Source organism: Danio rerio, chromosome 16, assembly GCF_049306965.1.
Source record: "Danio rerio strain Tuebingen ecotype United States chromosome 16, GRCz12tu, whole genome shotgun sequence".
Taxonomy (NCBI): Eukaryota; Metazoa; Chordata; class Actinopteri; order Cypriniformes; family Danionidae; genus Danio; species Danio rerio.
In genome coordinates this window covers 24,008,126-24,027,667 of record NC_133191.1, presented here as the reverse complement: position 1 = coordinate 24,027,667, position 19,542 = coordinate 24,008,126, and the positions used below count along the sequence as shown (strand labels likewise).

General features: G+C 33.8%; 1 protein-coding gene across 1 annotated transcript; it reads left to right on the top strand.

Moving 5' to 3' along the window:
- Window positions 1-395: 395 nt before the first annotated feature.
- Window positions 396-18,380, top strand: si:ch211-105c13.3. Its single transcript, NM_001326482.1, has 3 exons — window positions 396-522; window positions 11,211-11,332; window positions 16,508-18,380. Exons 2-3 carry the CDS (start codon window positions 11,213-11,215, stop codon window positions 16,661-16,663), a joined length of 276 nt encoding a protein of 91 aa, NP_001313411.1. The 5' UTR covers window positions 396-522; window positions 11,211-11,212; the 3' UTR covers window positions 16,664-18,380.
- The last annotated feature ends 1,162 nt before the right edge of the window (window positions 18,381-19,542 follow it).

Here is a 19,542-nt window from a genome sequence, read left to right as displayed (position 1 = left end):
CGAGTTGGCTGAAAACATGGAAAGAATTATCCAACAAAGGTTGTGGCTGGTTTATGATCTCACTGTATTGGTGTCTCACTAAGCCTTTGTGCAACAACTGAATACATGCACCTACTTGTGACAGACACACACACACACTCACTCATGGGTAATTTAGACAAGGGCCAATGAATTGGCATCAAACCCACTGTAATAAATCAGAAAGCCAAAACTGCTGAAAGGATTTGAAGTTAAAATGGTTGAGATGTTATTACTCACTTTGTAAAACAATTCCTCACCTCTCACCTCATTTTCCAGTGTGGTTATGACAGCACACTAAGCTTTCAGGGCAGTTATGTCCACACAACACCTCTCTTGAGTAATATATCCTGTTTTCCCCACCCATAAAGTTCTGAGTGTACGCCCAGTGATTTGATGGGAAAAAAAGCAACTCGGGAAGATTGGACTTCGCAGAAGAGGCATTTTTGGCTTAACCTGGGAGAGGCAAGAATCAGCAGAAGAGAAGATTCATTACAAAACTAGGTAAGCATTCTTTTCTGATCCTAAGAGGTATGCAGGATGCAGGACAACATTTGTATCTGACAAGATTAAGCTGGTTTGAAATAAAATAAGATGGCTTTGTTGCAATTTCAACCATATGTCTATTGGAAATACAGCACTTGCTTCTACAAACACAATCTAAAGTGGTACTTTTATATCTAGTCCATATAGACGTATTATTAGCTGGCTCCATGGGCACGTTTACGTTGGTCAGGCATAGCTGGTTTTACAACGGTTTTAGGCAAACACCCAAACTTGGCATCAAGTTAACGGTGTTCCATAAATAAAGTTCCGTGTCGAATGCAAATGTGTCACTTTCCGTTTAATCTATCGACTTTCCGTGAATATTTCAGACCGTAACCGTTGGCTCACTTGTCCGGTGAGTACAAGTAGACGATCCAATTCCCTACAGATGTAACGCAAGCCCTTCTCCCTTTACACCGGAGAAATCAGAAACCTGCTTATCAATTTAGAGGGGTTTCTCAGAGTGCACACGCGCAGACAAACCGCCCGTCGGAGGTGAATATCTTCGACCTTTATTAAGATCTTACTGGGGTGTAGGGGGAGAAATGCATTCGATCCTCAACCGGATGAGGCTCAACCTCAATGTGTCAGCGGCGACATGGCCACCAGATCTGCGTTAATTATCAATACAGAGATAAGACAGTGGTGGTGGGAACTGTCTGATAACCCAGAGACACCGAGTCAAACTTGTTCAAGTGCTGACAGACCAGTACGTGCTGAGGAAATGATTCACACCTCACCGAAAGACATAGGCCTATTAAAACACACACACTGGAAAAACACCAGTAGCCTACACGATAAAATAGCTATAAAAAAGAATAATATTCTGAAAACCTTTGGTTCATAGGCAAAAACATTAAACACACTTGCCCTTGTGTTGGTTTTTGTGTATGTTAAATGCTTGTTAAATTTTATTATTCTGATGGTGAAAACTTTCCAAAATAACACTTCAGAAGTGCCCTCTTATGATGTAAACTGACTTAAAAAGTCATATATATATATAATTCCATGCGTTTTCATATTTTGTTTGTTGAGGGTATACATTTTTTTTATTTGAATGTATTTATTACATCTGTGCAAACGTGTCCTCCACCCTCAATTATGGAGCAGTCTAGCTGTCAAATCAGTAAAGATTTAGTTTAAAATAAAAAAACTAAATAGTTCATTTATTATTTTTAATTATGAACTCTTTTTTTTACTATTTAAAAAGTTTTACAAGATGTTTTACGTGTCATTTTTATTTAGCCTTAAGATAAAATGTAAAAAAGAAGCTTTAGTGATAAAAGAAAAAGAAAACACAGCAAAAAGTTGCATTCTAGGACTTCTGGGCCCCCATTGCTTAGGGCCCCCAAAATCACTAAATCTGCCCCTGCTGGCTATAGTTTTTTTATTTTAAAACAAGTTTTAACAAATTCCTAATAGTTTTTTTTTTGATTGATGATAAATGGATTATAATACATTTTCATATTTCTTTATACATTTTTTAATGCTAATCTCATAATATTATTTATAAAACAAAAATGCACATTTGTAAAAAAAAAACTTTGTAGTCAAATAGTAATGTGTAAGCACTTCAACAAAATCATAGGAAATATTTTTAGTACATCAAAAAGTGTGGTCACTATCCAACAAGCTAATCCAGCAATGCTTAGTTCTTTAAATATCATTACATTTAAGTATTTTAGCCTCACATTTAAATAAACAATGGGGCGAATAACTGCAAAAAAGTCCACTTTTTGACAGAAAAGGACCACCCTTTCAAAAGGTTGGCTATGGGCCTGAAAATACTGTAGTCAGCACACAGCATCATCTTACTTTCATTGTTTTTGAAAATCTAGCGTAAAATTTCACCTTGTTTATAAATATATTCTCATTAAAAGAACTAAACAAAGAACCAAGTTCTTTCTGATGCAGTCTGGAACATCATAAATGTAAAGTTAATCTTCTTAGTTTACACATTATTTCATCATAAAGTGTATCTTTTCCAACCTGTCTTTAGCAGATTGGCTTCAATGGCTGTTGAGTTCTGAAACTTACAGTTTTAGTACAACCATCTTTAATGTCAAAATATTGAGTACATTGTCATTTCTCAGTTCATGGCACCTTAAAATATGCACATTATATTAATAGAAAAGCATACAAACATGATGTGTAACAAATCTGTGTCTGCTCAGTTATTTTAGGAATCAGATCAGTCCAGTCATGTTAGGGCAGTGGGTTTAACTGTATCTGAGGTCATTCTTTCAGTAAACAATGCCTTGAAGAAACAGCCTAATAACAAAAACTGCAGTATTATGTTTTCATAAGCACAATAGGTTTTCTGTTTGTTGGATGAAATATGGTGTAAGTCTCATTCAGTCAGTCATTTTCTCATCCACATGCTTTGCATTTCCTTCCAGTGACAATGTTCAAGTCTGACATTTTTTAGTCTGAGTTAACAAATGTAAATCACAAGTATGGCCTGCAGGGACATCTAGAGGAGCAAGAATGGAATGCAGATCAGTAAAGAAAATATTTTTATTTGTCCTGTGAGCCATAAACTTTCCATTGACATTATTTAATGTAGATGCTGTAAGCTATTTTGTTGTTTGAAAATCGAAAACAGGGCTGAGAAAGTAGTTGTGGTTGTTAAGTTATGTACATAACCTATTTAAATAGCAATTTACTAAACAAACTGAACAGATGTGTCCAGTCTTTCTCTCTCTCTCGCTCTCTCTCTCTCTCTCTCTCACTCTCACTCTCTCTCTCTCTCTCTTTCTCTCTCTCTCACACACACACACACACACACACACACACCCACCCACACACACACACACACACACACACACACACACACACACACACACACACACACACACACACACACACACACACACACACACACACACACACACACACACACACACACACACACACATTTGTATCTTAAAAGCTAAGCATAAATATTTAGTTAGCTAAACAAATAAAAAAATGTTTTTGTATTGATACACACATTTTATGCAGTGATACACAAACATTTAAATAATCTAAAGATCCTTTTGTGAATATTTTGAATCAGTTTTTCTTTATGGTTTAGAGGGCCATTTTGTTTGTTGCCTCAGCTGAGCGTTTAGTCATGTTACACCACTATATGGTTCAAGTAACACATTAGTTGTGGCCTAAAGGTTAGGGATTTGGAATTGATGGTCTTGGGAGTGAAAGAACAGCTCTCTCTCCGATACCCACTACTGAAGTGCCACTGAACAAGAACCTCTAATTGCTCCCAGAGAACTGGAAGCAAATGTCTGGCCAGTGCTCTGGGTGTGTACTCACTGGGCAGGTTTGAGTGCTTCCACTTCTAACAGTTTGTCCTAAATCCAGTATAATTCCTGGCCTTAAGTTAGTATTTTGACTTATTTAAAGTTGTTATTTCTCAACAATGGAGTTATTATAGTGGTTGATCTTTCATGTTCTGTAAAGCAGGCTGTATTCTGGTTTAGTGTTTATATATATATATATATATATATATATATATATATATATATATATAGAGAGAGAGAGAGAGAGAGAGAGAGAGAGAGAGAGAGAGAGAGAGAGAGCAATTTTACTCAAAATTACTTATTTTTTTATCTTATTTTTAAATATTTTTTAAAATTTAAAAGAAACAAAACAATTAAGCTGATTAGCATAAAGCTACCAAAGTGCATTAATTCAGTTATATTTAGTTCAGTTATAAATAGTCTTTTTTATATCTACATAGTTGAAATGTCGCTCCACTGTCACAAGTGCTATAATTCTCCAGAATTTGTTTTACACAATCATTATAATCACAGGAATTACCTCTACAATGAAACGTTCAGGTTTCACCATTTGGAAATGTCATGATTATTAATGTGCTCTCACACACACACACCACATACACACACACACACACACACACACACACACACACACACACACACACACACACACACACACACACACACACACACACACACACACACACACACACACACACAGTTTGATGTATTCTGAATATACACAAGCAAAACAATTATACTTCATTTGTCAATAAAATTTGAGCAAATTGAATAGATTTCTTTTTAAATGACTATCATATAAACTGTAGTGGTATAGAAATGTTTTTAGGAGTGAGCGAATGAAATTAAATTAAATGAAGGTTTGCTTCTTGGACTTGGATGTTAATAATGCATTAGTAAATGTTCAATTATGATTAATAAATGCTGTACATCTGTTGTTCATGATTAGTTCATGTTAGTAAATGCATTAACTAATGAACCTTATTGTAAAGTGTTACCCGAGTATCCATACAGCAGTAGATATTAACGTGCATCCTGATACATTTGTCGTGCAACAACACTGTTTGTGTGTCCGCTGTGTTTGTGTGTGTGTGTGTGAACTAAGTTATGACATTGTAAATGACTGATCATCGAAAAAACACTAGAATTAACTCCACAACAAATACATCAAATAATCATTGGGAAAGTTCTTACTGTAGTATTTTTCACAAATGTTACGTGAAATTTCTTTATGTCTGTCACTGTGTTGTTTATCTGACACAGTCTGACAGGCATGTGTGAACAGTGGGCAGGGAGAACCAGCATCAAAGGCACAGGCAACAAAAACAGCTACATTGTGTTCAGAGCAGAAAAATTCCAATATGCTTAAAGGTATAATACATAATCTAAGGGGTGTTTTGAGTTGAAACTTTACAGACACATTCTAGAGACACAAAATACTTATCCTAAATCTTGATAAAGGGGCAAAATAGGTGCCCTTTAATATCAGCCTCTGCATAAACAGATGTTTGTAAAATTCATTGGCATCCTTTCACTCAAGAAAAATGATGGTAAGAGCTGAGTGATGCATAAATGTGCATTAAGCAGTTATTTTCAGAATTCTACAAGTGTTTGTTCATTACAAACGTGGCAAATTTTGCAATAAACACGTTAAACTGAGACAAGATACAGTTAAACAGACTGTATGTCTGTTCAGGGTGGCACTTAATAAATGTATAATCCTTATATCTCAAGTTTTTTGCATTCTGAAGGCAACCTTTGATGAGATACTTGATATCTGGTTGCATAACCTTTGAAGCTCTGTAATTATGGTCTCATTTCCAAAATAAAAGTCCCAGATACATAGTAATCATTATTTTAGCTTGTATACCCAAAAATAAGGGAAAATTGATCATTGTTGTAATCTCATTCATAAAACTTTTGGCCAATTGAATGCAGCCTAAGGCATGGCTTATTAGAACTTGCATTTTTTTAATGGCCTGTTTTTCACTGGGATTTTACCCTCACTGGATTTACATGAACATGAGTAAACAATGGTCTTTTTAGGCTCACAGTATGTCCTTTTCATCTACTGAATTCAGCTATGCCTGAGCATATCTAGTTATCTAGACATTTTTCTGTCTGTGACAACGGGCAAAATGAAATCAGTTTTTAAATGAATCCATTTGTTCATGTGATGTTCAGCTGGAAACCTGTTGGGTTGAGATTTTTGTGGCATCACTTGTAGTCTGAACAAGTTTGTTACAAGGCTTTCCAGTACTTTTTTTTTTTTTGTCCTGCTGCCGTGTATTTGCAAGGGTTCACATGTTTGTTTGACTTCTGAATTTCACCGCATCTCATTACATAACAGTTTGTTTGGGTCCTTTGGAGCTAATCACCAGGAGCACCTATCAATCATTCCGTCTGATGCTTCTATCTTTGTCTGAGCCAGTCGAGCTTGAGTATCACTTCTAATGAAGTGCACCTCATTTAGCGCAATGACAACATTTGTTTTAGACAGAAAGACATGTCTCTCCGCACTAAACACAAACCTCTTACTGTCGCATGTATTGACTAATGAAAGCAAACAATAAGTCTTTCCACAGCTGCTTGTACAGTAATGCTATGCTTACAAGTCCAACAGTAATTAGTTATTATCAGTCAATTCCAGCAGGTCTTACTCCAGTAATTTTCTCCGAAACCATGCTCGGTTCTCTCTCTCTCTTCTCTTTCTCTCTTTCTGTCCGTCTAATTAGGTTAATAGAGGTCCATCAGTGATTGGGAGGATGGCCGAGCAGTGGTGTAGTGTACTAATGTTAGTGGTGTAGTGTAAGTATTCAGGTGTGACGTCTGTCAGATGGAAGATTTACCTGAAAAGGATGGCCTATAGAATTACCCATACGTCACAACCACATTAAAATCACATTAATTTTGTGTGTGCATGTGAGTGAGGGTGCTTAAAATGCAGGCTTTGTAATGACAGGCAATTATAGGTTTCTATTTATATACAGCAAATAAGTTCATTTTATTGCCCCCAAAATTATTCTTTTTTTTTTTTTTTTTTTTACAATTTTAAGTAATTTATTTTATGTAGAAAGATTAATGAACTATTTAAAAAAAAAGCAGCAATGTTTCTATATTTCTTCATTATACTGTACATACACAAGGGATGTACAATATATTGCTACCATGTTTGTTGTCTTTTTTTAGTTTTAGAAATTGAGATATTTTATGAATGCATATTAAATATTTAAATATTACGGATTAAAGTGATTCAAATGAATAAATTATAATTGTAAAAAAAGTACAGTGAACTGTTGCGTCTGAAGTTCAATTGTGAGTTTTTAGAAATGTTATTAGTTTTTATGAAACTATCATTGGGTCAAAAATAACATACCTTTTAAAAATGGTTATTTGTTCAATGTGTTTAAGAGTGTTGTGGGACTGTTCAATGCAATTCGTAATTTTTTTTTTCACATTTAGACATATGCCAACATTAGAAAAATTCAATATATCATTAAAACAAATATGCAGAATACTGATATTGTGGGAACTTCATAATACAATGAAGCATGATTTATTATTTAAGCTTTCAAAGTGTTTTTTAAGAATATTCTCTTTGTATTTGCAGTGGTGTTTATAACAGCTTAATAGATCAAATATGAGCATTTTCACATATTAATCTGCCCTACTAGATGCTGAAATATTGAGTGAATAATCTATGACTATTTCTAGGGCTATTGTACATTAGCACAGCAAAAAAGCTCCTATAGTTAATTTAACTAAACTTGTAATGAAAACTACAAAAGCTTTATTACTCTTAGGTAGGCATTAAAATTCTGACTGTATAATAAACCTTGGTTGAAAATATCATGGTTTCACAGTACCACGGTATTGCGATTACTGCTCTAAAATATTCTCTTTTAAAGTGTCTGGATTAAAAAAAAAAAAAAACCTTTGAACACAATATATTTTATTTTAAGAAACATTTCCACAATTTTGAAGCAGTAAACATGTCAGGCTTAACAACTAAAATTAATCATTGACCTGCTGTCTTCATTAGTTTTTAAAAACACAGATTTTTTTTTTTTACAATTCGAAAAGGCATCTTTGGATATTTCTTTATTTTTTATTTTTTTGCATTTAAAGTAAGCTACTGCGCTGGTTAGGTCTATAGCGTGCTGGATGTTGGTGCATGAGCATGTTTCGTTTTGTCATAGGATGACCAGTAGCTTTTGATGTGGATGGTCCTTTCCTGGTGGAGCTTCTGTTGCCATTAAAAAAATAGTAGTAAAAACACACACACACACAAACTCTCGTATATTTTATATATATATATATATATATATATATATATATATATATATATATATATATATATATATATATATATATATTTATTTAACTAAAACATATGCTGTCACAACTGATTGTCCATATATATATATTTTTTTACAGTGCAGCAATTAATCGCAACTAGAAAATCAATTACCATCATAAACCCAACTCTGTTATAATGCAGGGTTTTGTAATTAAATAATATCAAAATGATTAATTTTGAATGTTTTATTAGATAATAAGTAATATTTAATATTCCTATTGATCACCACTAATTGATTATTATCCATAAGATGAAAATGCTTGTCCTTTTTAAGTTCCAAAGCCTTCATTAGTAATTTTACTGTACCCTCTTTTCTGTTAAGGATTAGTATGCTAAATGTCACTGGAAGGAAACCCAAATTAGATCATGAATTATTTGTTAGTGTCAAATATGTGATAGGATCTACTGTACAATACAAGAGTATGAATTGCAGAAGGATTTTGTATCACTTAACTTTGTGTGTTGTTTAGGGAAGGCATAATAAGGGCTGTTCATGCAGGAGGACAGGCCTGTGCGAGTGGCCATCCTTCAACAAGCGTGTTTGTGCTTTTGTGCGTGTTGTTGTTGAATGCGAGAGAGAGTGTAACAGACATGTAGCAGGCAACCCCGAGCGTAACCTGAGCCAGTGGCCTGAGTAGATCGAATGTCCGTTAAAGATCACAGGTTCCATTGTGATGTGCTGTATCCTCCACAGCTCCTCCACTCCTCTCTTCATGCTCTTTAGTTATTCTAACATCATCCCTCTCCTCAGGTCACTCATTTTCCAGCACCTTCCCTTCCGTTTAGTCATACCTGCAGCTGCTGAAATGGCACTTGCTAACATTGTCACAATAGTATTTGTAATAGCTATGTTTTGCATACTTTTTATGTCTTACTAAAAAAAGTTCTGAAATGTGTCAAAATGGTTGTATTTTCCAAGAAATCATAAGCTTGCCTCACATAGGTGAGTGGGCTGGACAAACCACCTGTTGGAAACACACATTTTTTTTTTTTGTATGTGCCAGACACTTTTCTATAAACACTCTTAATTAACACTGCTAAATTAAATTACACTTGTCCTGGCATCTGTAAAAAACATCCATAAATCAGCAGTTTTCTGTATTTTGTGTTTCATGTTTTAATTTTTTATTGCCCCCATTTATTTTATTACTTTTTTATTGCATTTTTGGACCTAGCTCTTTCTTTCAACAACTTTTAACATTGAAAAGTTAGAAAAAGTGACTTTTGTTAACATTTTTAATAGTTTAAACTGATATTGTCTGGGTTGGTGCATATTAAGGTAAACCTTGTTATAAACTGCCAGAACATTTTCTTTTATTTTACAGACTTATTTCTCTATACCAGGGGCCGATCTAGGGGTGGGGCCAGAGGGGCACCGGCCCCCGTTTAAATCTGTTTGGCCCCTGTAGTGCCCTTCTTCTCCCTGCAGGCACAGGACGTCAACATGTCATCAAATTGACGTTGCACTCCAACGTCATGGGGATGTTGGATTTTGTTTGGAAATGAAAATCGAGTTGACGTCAGAACCCAACGTCAGGCCGACGTCAATATCCAACCTAAAATCTACCAAATATCAACATCTAATCATGTTACACCTTGACGCTGTGTGGACATTAACACAATGACATCTATCAGACGTTGGATTTTGGTCATTTTCTAACACAATCCAAAATCAACCAAATGTCAAAGTAATTTGACATCACTATTGAACGTCAAAATATCGTTGTCCTTAGATGCTGGCTAGACATTACATTTTGGTCAGCTGGCGTCATGACCTAAATCTAAATTACCATTTTGAGCTGTTATGTCAATGGTAAAGGTGCGCTTTATTGCAAATTTAATAATATAAAATATAAAAAAATTTAATAATATAAAAATTTAAATGGTGCTAGCACCAATTGAAAAACTTGCCCCCCTCTGTAAATTGTGGCCTTACCTTAGCCCCTGCCTTTAAAAATAAAATAAAAATCTGCTTTATATATTATTTCTTATCTATTATATAATTTCAAACAATTTAAATGCCAATTAAAGTCACTTTATTCAGCTGTAGAGTTGAATTTTCAACGTCAAAAGTTGACAGAGCAGAGATCAAGGTCTTATAATGCAATTTACGACCATAAATGAAAAAAAAAACAAAAAAAAAACTTGTGAATCCCAAAATACAAAAACTGTTGAATTAACAGAGTTTTTTTACTCTATATATTTCTGTTCTTTAATGATTTGAAGAGCTTTTTTATCATTATTTGTAGTCACTTTGTGTAAAAGCGACTCCAAAATGATTAAATATTTAAATGTAAATGTAACTGAGTGATCACATTAAGAATGGCAAATTTTATTTATTTATTTTTTTTTTCAGATTTTCAAACATTTCATATTTAAATATTGAAATGAGGCTTTATTTAAATAAATATGTGTTACTTTGCACATATTTCTAGCTGATAGATCTAAACAATGGATGGCAGAAGTTTCCAAGTTCTCTTGTTCTTTTTACATATTAGAGTCAAATGTTGTTATAAACTGAATTTGGTGTATTTTATCACTTTGCAAACAGCCAGAAATAAAATTGTAGAATAAAATGTATATGATCAAGTTATTTGGGGAAAAAAAAAAACAATAAAAATGTTTCAGGATACAGATGTGAATAAAGCTATGAAGTTTTGTGTACACAAATGCATCTGAGTGGAGATGTTTGGCTTAGTGCAGGAGATAATAAACCCATTTTGAGCTTTACAAAATAAGTATTGCAAATAAAGTGCAACAAAAAAATTATAATTCAAAGTCACTTGAAACACTTGAAATTGCAGGTGTCCAAAAACGTACTGCTCCTTCAAAACAATCAAGTAGGTGAATAGATCGAAAAATATTTAAGTAAATGTAAAATCTAAAAGTAAATGTAAAAATGTATTGTTTAAAAGAAAAGGAAAAAAAACTGTTTCTGAGTGGAAATGTAAATAATGTTATCTTTTTTTGTTCTGCTCTTGTTACAGACATGGAAGGCGCCATTAAAACAGTTGTCATGCAGTACCTGTCTTCAGCACGGGGGAAGGAGAATCTGGGTGGAAAGAACTTCCAGAAGTTAGTCCAGAGCCAGCTGGGAAACATCCTTAGTGTAAGCACATCAATTCCCTCATATATTCCAATGTTTTTAACACATCTTTTTTTTTTAGCTGACACATATGCTTCAAGATAAATGTTGATGATTGATGGTTTAAAGGGCACCTATGATGAAAATAAACGTTTGAAAGCTATTTGGACAGAACTGTGTGTAGGTATAGTGTGTCCAGTCCAGTTTCCCCGCCCACCGAATTAATTGACAACGGTATATTAACATGTTTTAGTAACGTGTATAATCATATCAACAAGACAGGACGTTCACAAAGCAACAGGGCTTAAAAGATCTGTTCAGCTCTCTGTGATCATTGGTCATCGTTAAATGTGTTCAAGAGTGTGTTTTACAAGTTTAAAACATTTTTTAAAACAGTGCATGTTTGTAATGAATTACAGCGATTTTACTGTCTTTTTCACCACAGCCACATGTCAGTACAATCATAAAAGAAGACTCTTCAATCCCAGTTCATTCAGGTTCATTTTGTACATTAACTTAACAAATATACGTACAGTAGTGGATATTAACGTGTATCCTGTCGCATTTGCCATGCAAAAACAGTGCAAAGTTAAACGCGCATTCTGTGTGTGTCCGCTGTGTCTGTGTGTGTGTGTGTGTGCATGAACTTTGTAACGACATTGTGTGTGACTCAATGTTGCACAAATGCTTTAATTAACTCCGTAATAAATACGTTTAATAATCATTGGGAAAGTTCTTACTGTAGTATTTCTCACAAACATTACATTAGATCTGCTTCCTTCGTGTTTTTCACTGTGCTGCTTATCAGATGCAAATTGAAGCACACTCTGACAGGCACGTGGGAACGGTGGGCGGGGAGAACTAGCATTAAAGGCACAGGCAACAAAAACAGCTACATTGTGTTTAGAGCAGAAAATTCCAATATTCTGAAATGTCTTATAAATAATCTGATGGGTGTTTTGAGCTGAAACTTTACAGACACATTCTGCAGACACAAAAGACTTATCTTAAATCTTGAAAAGGGGTAAAAATAGGTGCCACTCTGGGGTCTGACAAATGAATGAACATTAAACATACAAATATTTCCTAATATCTCTATATATATTTGGCCACAAGGGCAGCATTTACATTATACAAATGATTAAAGATAGAGAAAAGCATTTCACACTACTGAGCATCAGTTAAAGAGTTAAATTCAAGAATATGCCTCATTGTTTTTTTTTTTTTTTTTTTTTGTTGTTTGTTTTTTTTTTTTACAAAAAAAGTTACTCAATATTGATTTCACATTTAACAATTAATTCATGGTATACATAAAGTATCATTTCACACTGTTCCAAACTTCAAACCACTTAAACTCTCCGGACCCGGTACCGGTACCGTGACGTCATTGACTTTCGCTTTCAGATTTAAAGGGCTAGTGTTGCACCAGACCGGTGTCGTTTGAAAGTGTAGAATCTATATTTTATGCACATATGCATCACTTTGGTTTTCATTCTACTGTATAAAAGTTATTTACACTTAAATACACAGTATTTTGGATACCCGAGCTAGGTATTTTACATTGTTCATTTTCATATTTTTTTTATATGACACATGTACAAGTTATAGCTCAAATGAAAGCTCTTGCCGGTGCTCATACAGTTCTAGCATTCTTTTTACTGAATTATATTCATATTCCAAACAGCTGTTGAACTAATTGTGGTGTTTCCATGGCGCAGAAATGTAAACAATACATTCATGATCAATAAGCAGCCCCAGATAGCACAGACAGCTGTCATCTCTTACCCTTCAGGGCTATTCTCCTCTGTTTTTGAGGTGATGGGCATAAGTAATCCTTTTATATGTCTGATCTGGTCCAAACACAGTGAATTATGTTTGATCAAACAAAAGAATAGTGCCTGTGGCTTGTACAGCACCTCTCATCAGTTGGAATGCAATAACTTTTGCATAGATTATGGTAGAGACCTTTTTCTTTTTTCCTATGATTACAGACATGTGCAGGAACCACCTAAATTAATTACAGCACGCTAGATTAATTACAGCACGCTCTTTTTGTAGGTGTTTATTATAACACAGACGACATATACAGTTATTTTAAACACTTTCAATAGTGTTTTATGAAAATTCAAAGGGTTTTCTTTAAAATGATACCAAATTTTTGCATTTACACATCTTTATGTGGATTTGGGAAGCTTTTAAATTTGGGTAGGCAAAATCCAGGCGGAAATCCCCAAAGAGCAGCAGAGTTTAAGTGGGTAAAATTCATTGTTTTGACAATATACAAACTTTTTACATTTAAATTTTGCTGCCAAAATGACTTATGTCTGATTTTGTACTACTATCATTTTTGCATGGATGCACTTTTCAGACAATGTTATGAAATTGTTGAATCTTTCCTCTAATTGACTGGTTTTCTGTCAGTATTTGGCATTTCTCTATCATCACATCAAAATACCATTTAACATTGGCCTCAAAACCCATACAGGTTTGGAAGTGGAGGATGAGTAAATAACAGTAGTTTTATTTTTGAGTGAAGTGTCCCTTTAAATAATCAAAGTGTATCAATTGAAGTGAAGAGAATCATTATAGCCCAAAAATGTCATTCAGGAAAAACTTGAGTGTAGTCTGCATATAACATGAGAACGTGCAACACTAGTGCCTTCATATGAACAGGTTGTGTTCTACTGTCATCCAATCATTGACACAATGACACTGCAAATATGCAAAGAAGGACATTTATTCCAGGATTCAGGACTGCACTGTGTGTAACAGTAGAGTATGTATAACCAGAAATAAGTGTAACCCTGGGTAAATCATGAGCAGTGTGAAACTTAAAGCAAGCTAACTTGGATTCTGTTTATCCGAGGTTTAGAATAGGCCATAGTTACCTTGTTAAAGATTTATAAAATTAGCTGTTTCATGCTGCATGTTTTCACACATCACTTCACACCTCACGCATCTGCACAGCAGTGAAAAACTGGTGCTAATCCTCCCCTGGAGCATGGTTTCTTATATCCCAGAGTAAAAAGTACTGTTATCCAGAGTTAAACCTGGGGTTTAGAATGCAGATAACCCAGGGTTTAGTCAGTGCCTGTGCTCCCTGTGTGCAAATGTAGCTCAAATAATAGAGCAGGACACTTGCAATGTCAAGGCTGGATGGTTTAAAACAAAGGGGAAGCAAGAACTGCAACACAAATTGTTTAGAACTGTCTGCCAAATGCATTTATGTAAATATAAGTAAGCCTATACAAGTTATATTAGTATTCTGAACCAACAGGAGACACTTTTAATTGGTTTAAAGATTAGGGCTGCTCATTTAATATAATTTTAGTTGGCTAAATATATTGGGCTATATGTGGCTTCCAATGCTTATGAAAGCACAATTCCACATTGCTCCTACTGCTCTTCCTTAATTCTTAGTCAAATCATGCTGTAGTCAGAAGAGGCACTGCTGAACAGGTAGCTTCCAAGGACGTAATATGAGAAGTGATGGAACATGGACAAATACATGCTACTTTGGATTCAGTTGTATGCTTATACTGTAAATAAAAATTGTAAGGCAACTTGCTGCACAGCTTTTTAAGTGTACTCAACTTAAATCAAGTCAACTACAGTTTTTAGGTTAAAAGTTGTGTCAACTCAAAAAGCTATGAAGAAAGTTGCCTTACTGTTTTAAGTTGAGTGAACTTTTTATTTTTTAGAGTGAAGCACAAATAATATATCAAAATGTGGCCATAGACTAACAAACTTTTCTGATTAGTACAATTTAGTACAATTTGCTTGTCCCCCAATTATGTTTGAGTTTAGAGGTGGGGTTGGGTGTCATGCCTCCTTTTTAAAATCTTACATTTTCTTACGACTGAACATTTAGACTGAATTTGTATGACTTAGCCAAAATGACAAAACATAAAATAGTTACGTTTCTTCTTGAGATCAGGCTGCTCGATCCCATCTCCCCTCTAATTTTACGTCCTGTCGTGTCACAACAAATTAGTTTGCACTTAAACACACACTGTAAAAATATGTTACTTAAAAGTTTCCGTATTTTGTGACTAAAAAGTGTTTTCCATTTATTTACGGTTGTGAATTGCAATATGGGAGCTTGATCTCTGCTCTGACGACTTTTGATATCGAAAATTCAACTATACAGATTAACAAAGTGACTTTTATCGACATTTTTGTAGTTTAAAATAAGATAATGTATAAGAACTAATATATAGAGAAATAAGTCTTTAAAATAACAGAAAATGTACTGGCAGTTTATTACAACCCAAATATATTACTTTAAACTAAATTTAAATGTTAATAAAAGTCACTTTTTTTAACTTTTCAAGGTTAAAAGTTGTTGGAAGAAAGATATAGTTCCTATAATGCAATTCAAAAACATAAATAAATGGGTAAAAATAAAAACAAGAATCACAAAATACGAAAAACTCAGCCTGATCTCACGAGAAAACGTAAGTATTTTACGTTTTGCCAGTTTAGTGGCTAATTCGTACGAATTCGTACGAGTTCAGTCGTACGAAATGGTACGATTTTAAAAAGGAGGCGTGGCACCTGACCCCACCCCTAACCCCAACCGTCATTGGGGGATAAGCAAATCGTACTAAATTGTACGAATTAGATCGTACGAATTCATACGAATTAGCCACTAAATGAAAAAGTTACGAATTGCCGTGAGATTGTGTTGGAAAACTGCTAATTTATGGATTTTTTTACAGTGCAATTTGTTCTACGTTTAATGAACATAAACAATTATCGAATGTGTTCATTGCTTCATTCTAAAAATGACACTTTCCTTAATGAAAATTAAATGACAAAAGAAAACAAGAGGATCATTAACTGCTCTTTAAGTGTATACAGTTGAAGTCAGAATTATTAGACCCCCTTTTAGTTTTTTTATTCTTTATAAAACATTTCCTAAATTTTGTTTCACAGAGCAAGGAAATTTTCACAGTATGTCTGATAATATTCTTTCTTCTGGAGAAAGTCTTATTTGTTTTATTTCGGCTAGAATAAAAGTTACAATTAAGTTTGTATTCTTTTTTATATTGTAATCATTCTATTGTTTACATTTTTCTTTTTTGTATGATTTTTCACTCATAGCTGCAACTCACTGTACTGTATGTGTCCCCATGCTCATTTTGATAATGCTACTGTAAATAGTTTAGCATTTGACACTTTTTCCGATTCTCTCAGGACACTGAAAGCTCTTCGGCAGTGAAGGAAATGATGAGAGGACTGGATGACAACCAGGATGGGAAGGTCAGTTTCCAGGAGTACATGACGCTGGTAGGCTACCTAGCCACCTCACTGAGCGAGCAGAAGGCCAGCGGACAAGAAGACAAGCACTGATGACACCTGTAATGATCATTTGTGGAGCTGGGTTCTTACTCCAAGTACTCATGGTAAATAAAATACCATTTTCTAGACAAGCAAAACATACTGGCTTTTTTTAGGAAATAATATGCCAAAATTAAGTGTTTTTTTCCCCTCAAAACAAGCAAAATATTCTGCCAATAAAGTAAACAAACTAATCTTATGTCAAAACAGAAAAAAACACGATTATTTTGCTTACCCCATAGGCAGATTATTTAGCTTCTTTTAGCAAATAATAATAATAATTACTATAATTTTACCATATTATTTCTCTTTTTTTATGATTCATTTTTTTATTGTCTTCATTAATTTAACAGCACAAGCAATTTACATATTTTTACATCCTTTAAACACACACTTTCCCCTCCCCTCCCCAACTGCAGTAATTAGATATTGCTATCATAAATCCAGTAAATACAGAAAAAATTATATAAACTCAATGAATAAAAAAGCACACATACAGGAATTATTAATAGTAAAATAAATAAATAAACAACAGCACAATAATAATAATAGCTAAAGGAATCAAATAAGATAATTACACTTCTACCTTGCATCTCCACACAGTAACCTTATTCCTCCTCTAAAAATGCCAAATAATTTCCCCATCTTCTCTGATAAACATCCAATTTAAAAAAGAAATCAATATTTTTCATATGCGGCCACCTTTCCCAATTCCGTAACCCATTTTTGAAATGATGGTGGACCTGCTGAATGCCATCCCCTCATAAGGATTTGTCTTCCGATCATAATTTGAATTCACTCAGACATCTTCACACCAGACCCCAACATGAACGGGTCTCCCAATACATATATTCCAGGACAAAAGGAAAAAGCAGCATCCAGAAACATCCTGAATGTAATTGTGCACTTTAACCCAGAATTCCTGTATTTTAGAACAGGACCACAGGGCATCCATCAAGTCTCCTTCGCTCCCACATCTCCAGCATTCAGCAGTCTTTCAACCCAAGCCTGAAAAGTCATCCAGTCATCCAAAAAAAAACCTTTTAGCATATTATTATGTCTAAAACAAGATCATATTTTTGCTTGTTTAGAAAATGCTTCTTGATTTAAGAATTTTTGATTTTTGGACTAGAAGCAAGACAAAAAAAAAAAGAAATAAATAAAATAAAAAATCTAAATAAGAAAAGCCATTTTTAACCTTTAAAACATGTGGTTACTTCAGTTATGCTTTGTGAGTTTACTGTCTGACAACTAGCCTCTAGTCTCCAGTAAAATATATATAATCTTGCAATTAAACTACAATGATCTGAAACACTTTAAAAGTCTCTGATAGTACAATGGAAATCTAATCTACTGTTTACACATATTGACATTTTACAAGTACAAACAGTGCCAAGTACAAGTGCAAATCTCATGGGCTTGTTTTTGTACATTTTATCCTGTTGTCTGAATTCTATGTAACAGTTTTCCATTTTAGTGCTCATTTGTGTTTGTGTTATTGGAAACAAAATATGCCTGATTAGTGCTAGCTTAGAGAAGAAACAACAATGCATGAGTAATGAATGTAAGCCATCAAATACACTACAAAACAACTGACGATATACTCAATGTACTTCACTTCTGAATTGTCCAGTCAGAAGAATAATGAGGTAAAATCGAAAATGTTACACTACTGGAGAAATGTTTTTGTATGACCTTTTAATAAAAAGATGAGAGTAATGAAAACATCGTTATTGATGTCATCCTTTAACTTTCAGACATGTAATGTGACTATATCACAAATAGAACGCAGATGCATAAGTTTTAAGCTCCATATTTATTTACCTTCTATTCGTCAGATTTTCAATACAGCTCCAAAAATTTTCATCAACAGAAGTTTTCTGATGACTTTGCAAATGTTGGTTATATAAAAGATCATGATGAGAGTGAGTAAAGGTTGCTTTTAAAAAGGTTTGCTGAATGGTTTGAAACAAATTGTCTTGAATTAAATACTAATATGACCAAAGAAATGATTGTTGATTTTAGCAGACATCCACAACAAGCGGTGCCAGTGATTATACAGGAGTCAACAGTTGAGACTGTTTTATCAGAGTTATTAGCCCCCTTTTGAATTTTTTTTCTTTTTTAAATATTTCCCAAATTATTAAATATATTCCCACATTTCTGAACATCATAGTTTAAATAACTCATTTCTAGTAACTGATTTATTTTATCTTTGCCATGATGACAGTAAATTATATTTGACAAGATATTTTTCAAAACACTTCTATACAGCTTAAAGTGACATTTAAAGGCTTAATTAGGTTAATTAGGTTAACTAGGCAGGTTAGGGTAATTAGGCAACTTATTGTATAATGATGGTTTGTTCTGTAGACTAACAAAAAAATATAGCTTAAAGGGGCTAATAATTTTGACCTTAAAATGTTTTTTTTTTAATAAAAACTATTATTAGCAATCAAAAACATATTCTAGCCAAAATAAAACAAATAAGACTTTCTTCAAAAGATAAAAATATTAGCAGACATACTGTGAAAATTCCCTTGATCTGTTAAACATAATTTGGTAAATAGTTAAATAAAAAAGTATTCAAAGGGGAGCTAATAATTCTGACTTTAACTGTATATGTAACTTCTATCTATCTTTAGTTTGGAGAGCTCTGCTGTGACATGCATTTTCCTTTGGGATTAATAAAGTCAAACAAACAAACAAACAAACAAACAAACAAACAAACAAACAAACAAACAAACTAACAAACAAACTAATGCAAACTAAATATCTTTGTTCCATCTGCCATTTGTTATTTGTGTAAGTGTGTTGTGTGTGTTTATTCGTGTTTTTATTTTAATGTGTACATGCTTGTAGGCATGGGACAATAACCGTTTTCTGGTATA

Bases quoted from the DNA above. Each gene is read 5' to 3' on its own strand.
- si:ch211-105c13.3 (NM_001326482.1), top strand. From the start codon at position 11,213: ATGGAAGGCGCCATTAAAACAGTTGTCATGCAGTACCTGTCTTCAGCA. The intron at 11,333-16,507 runs GTAAGCACATCA...CGATTCTCTCAG, and splicing joins AGCTGGGAAACATCCTTAGT to GACACTGAAAGCTCTTCGGC.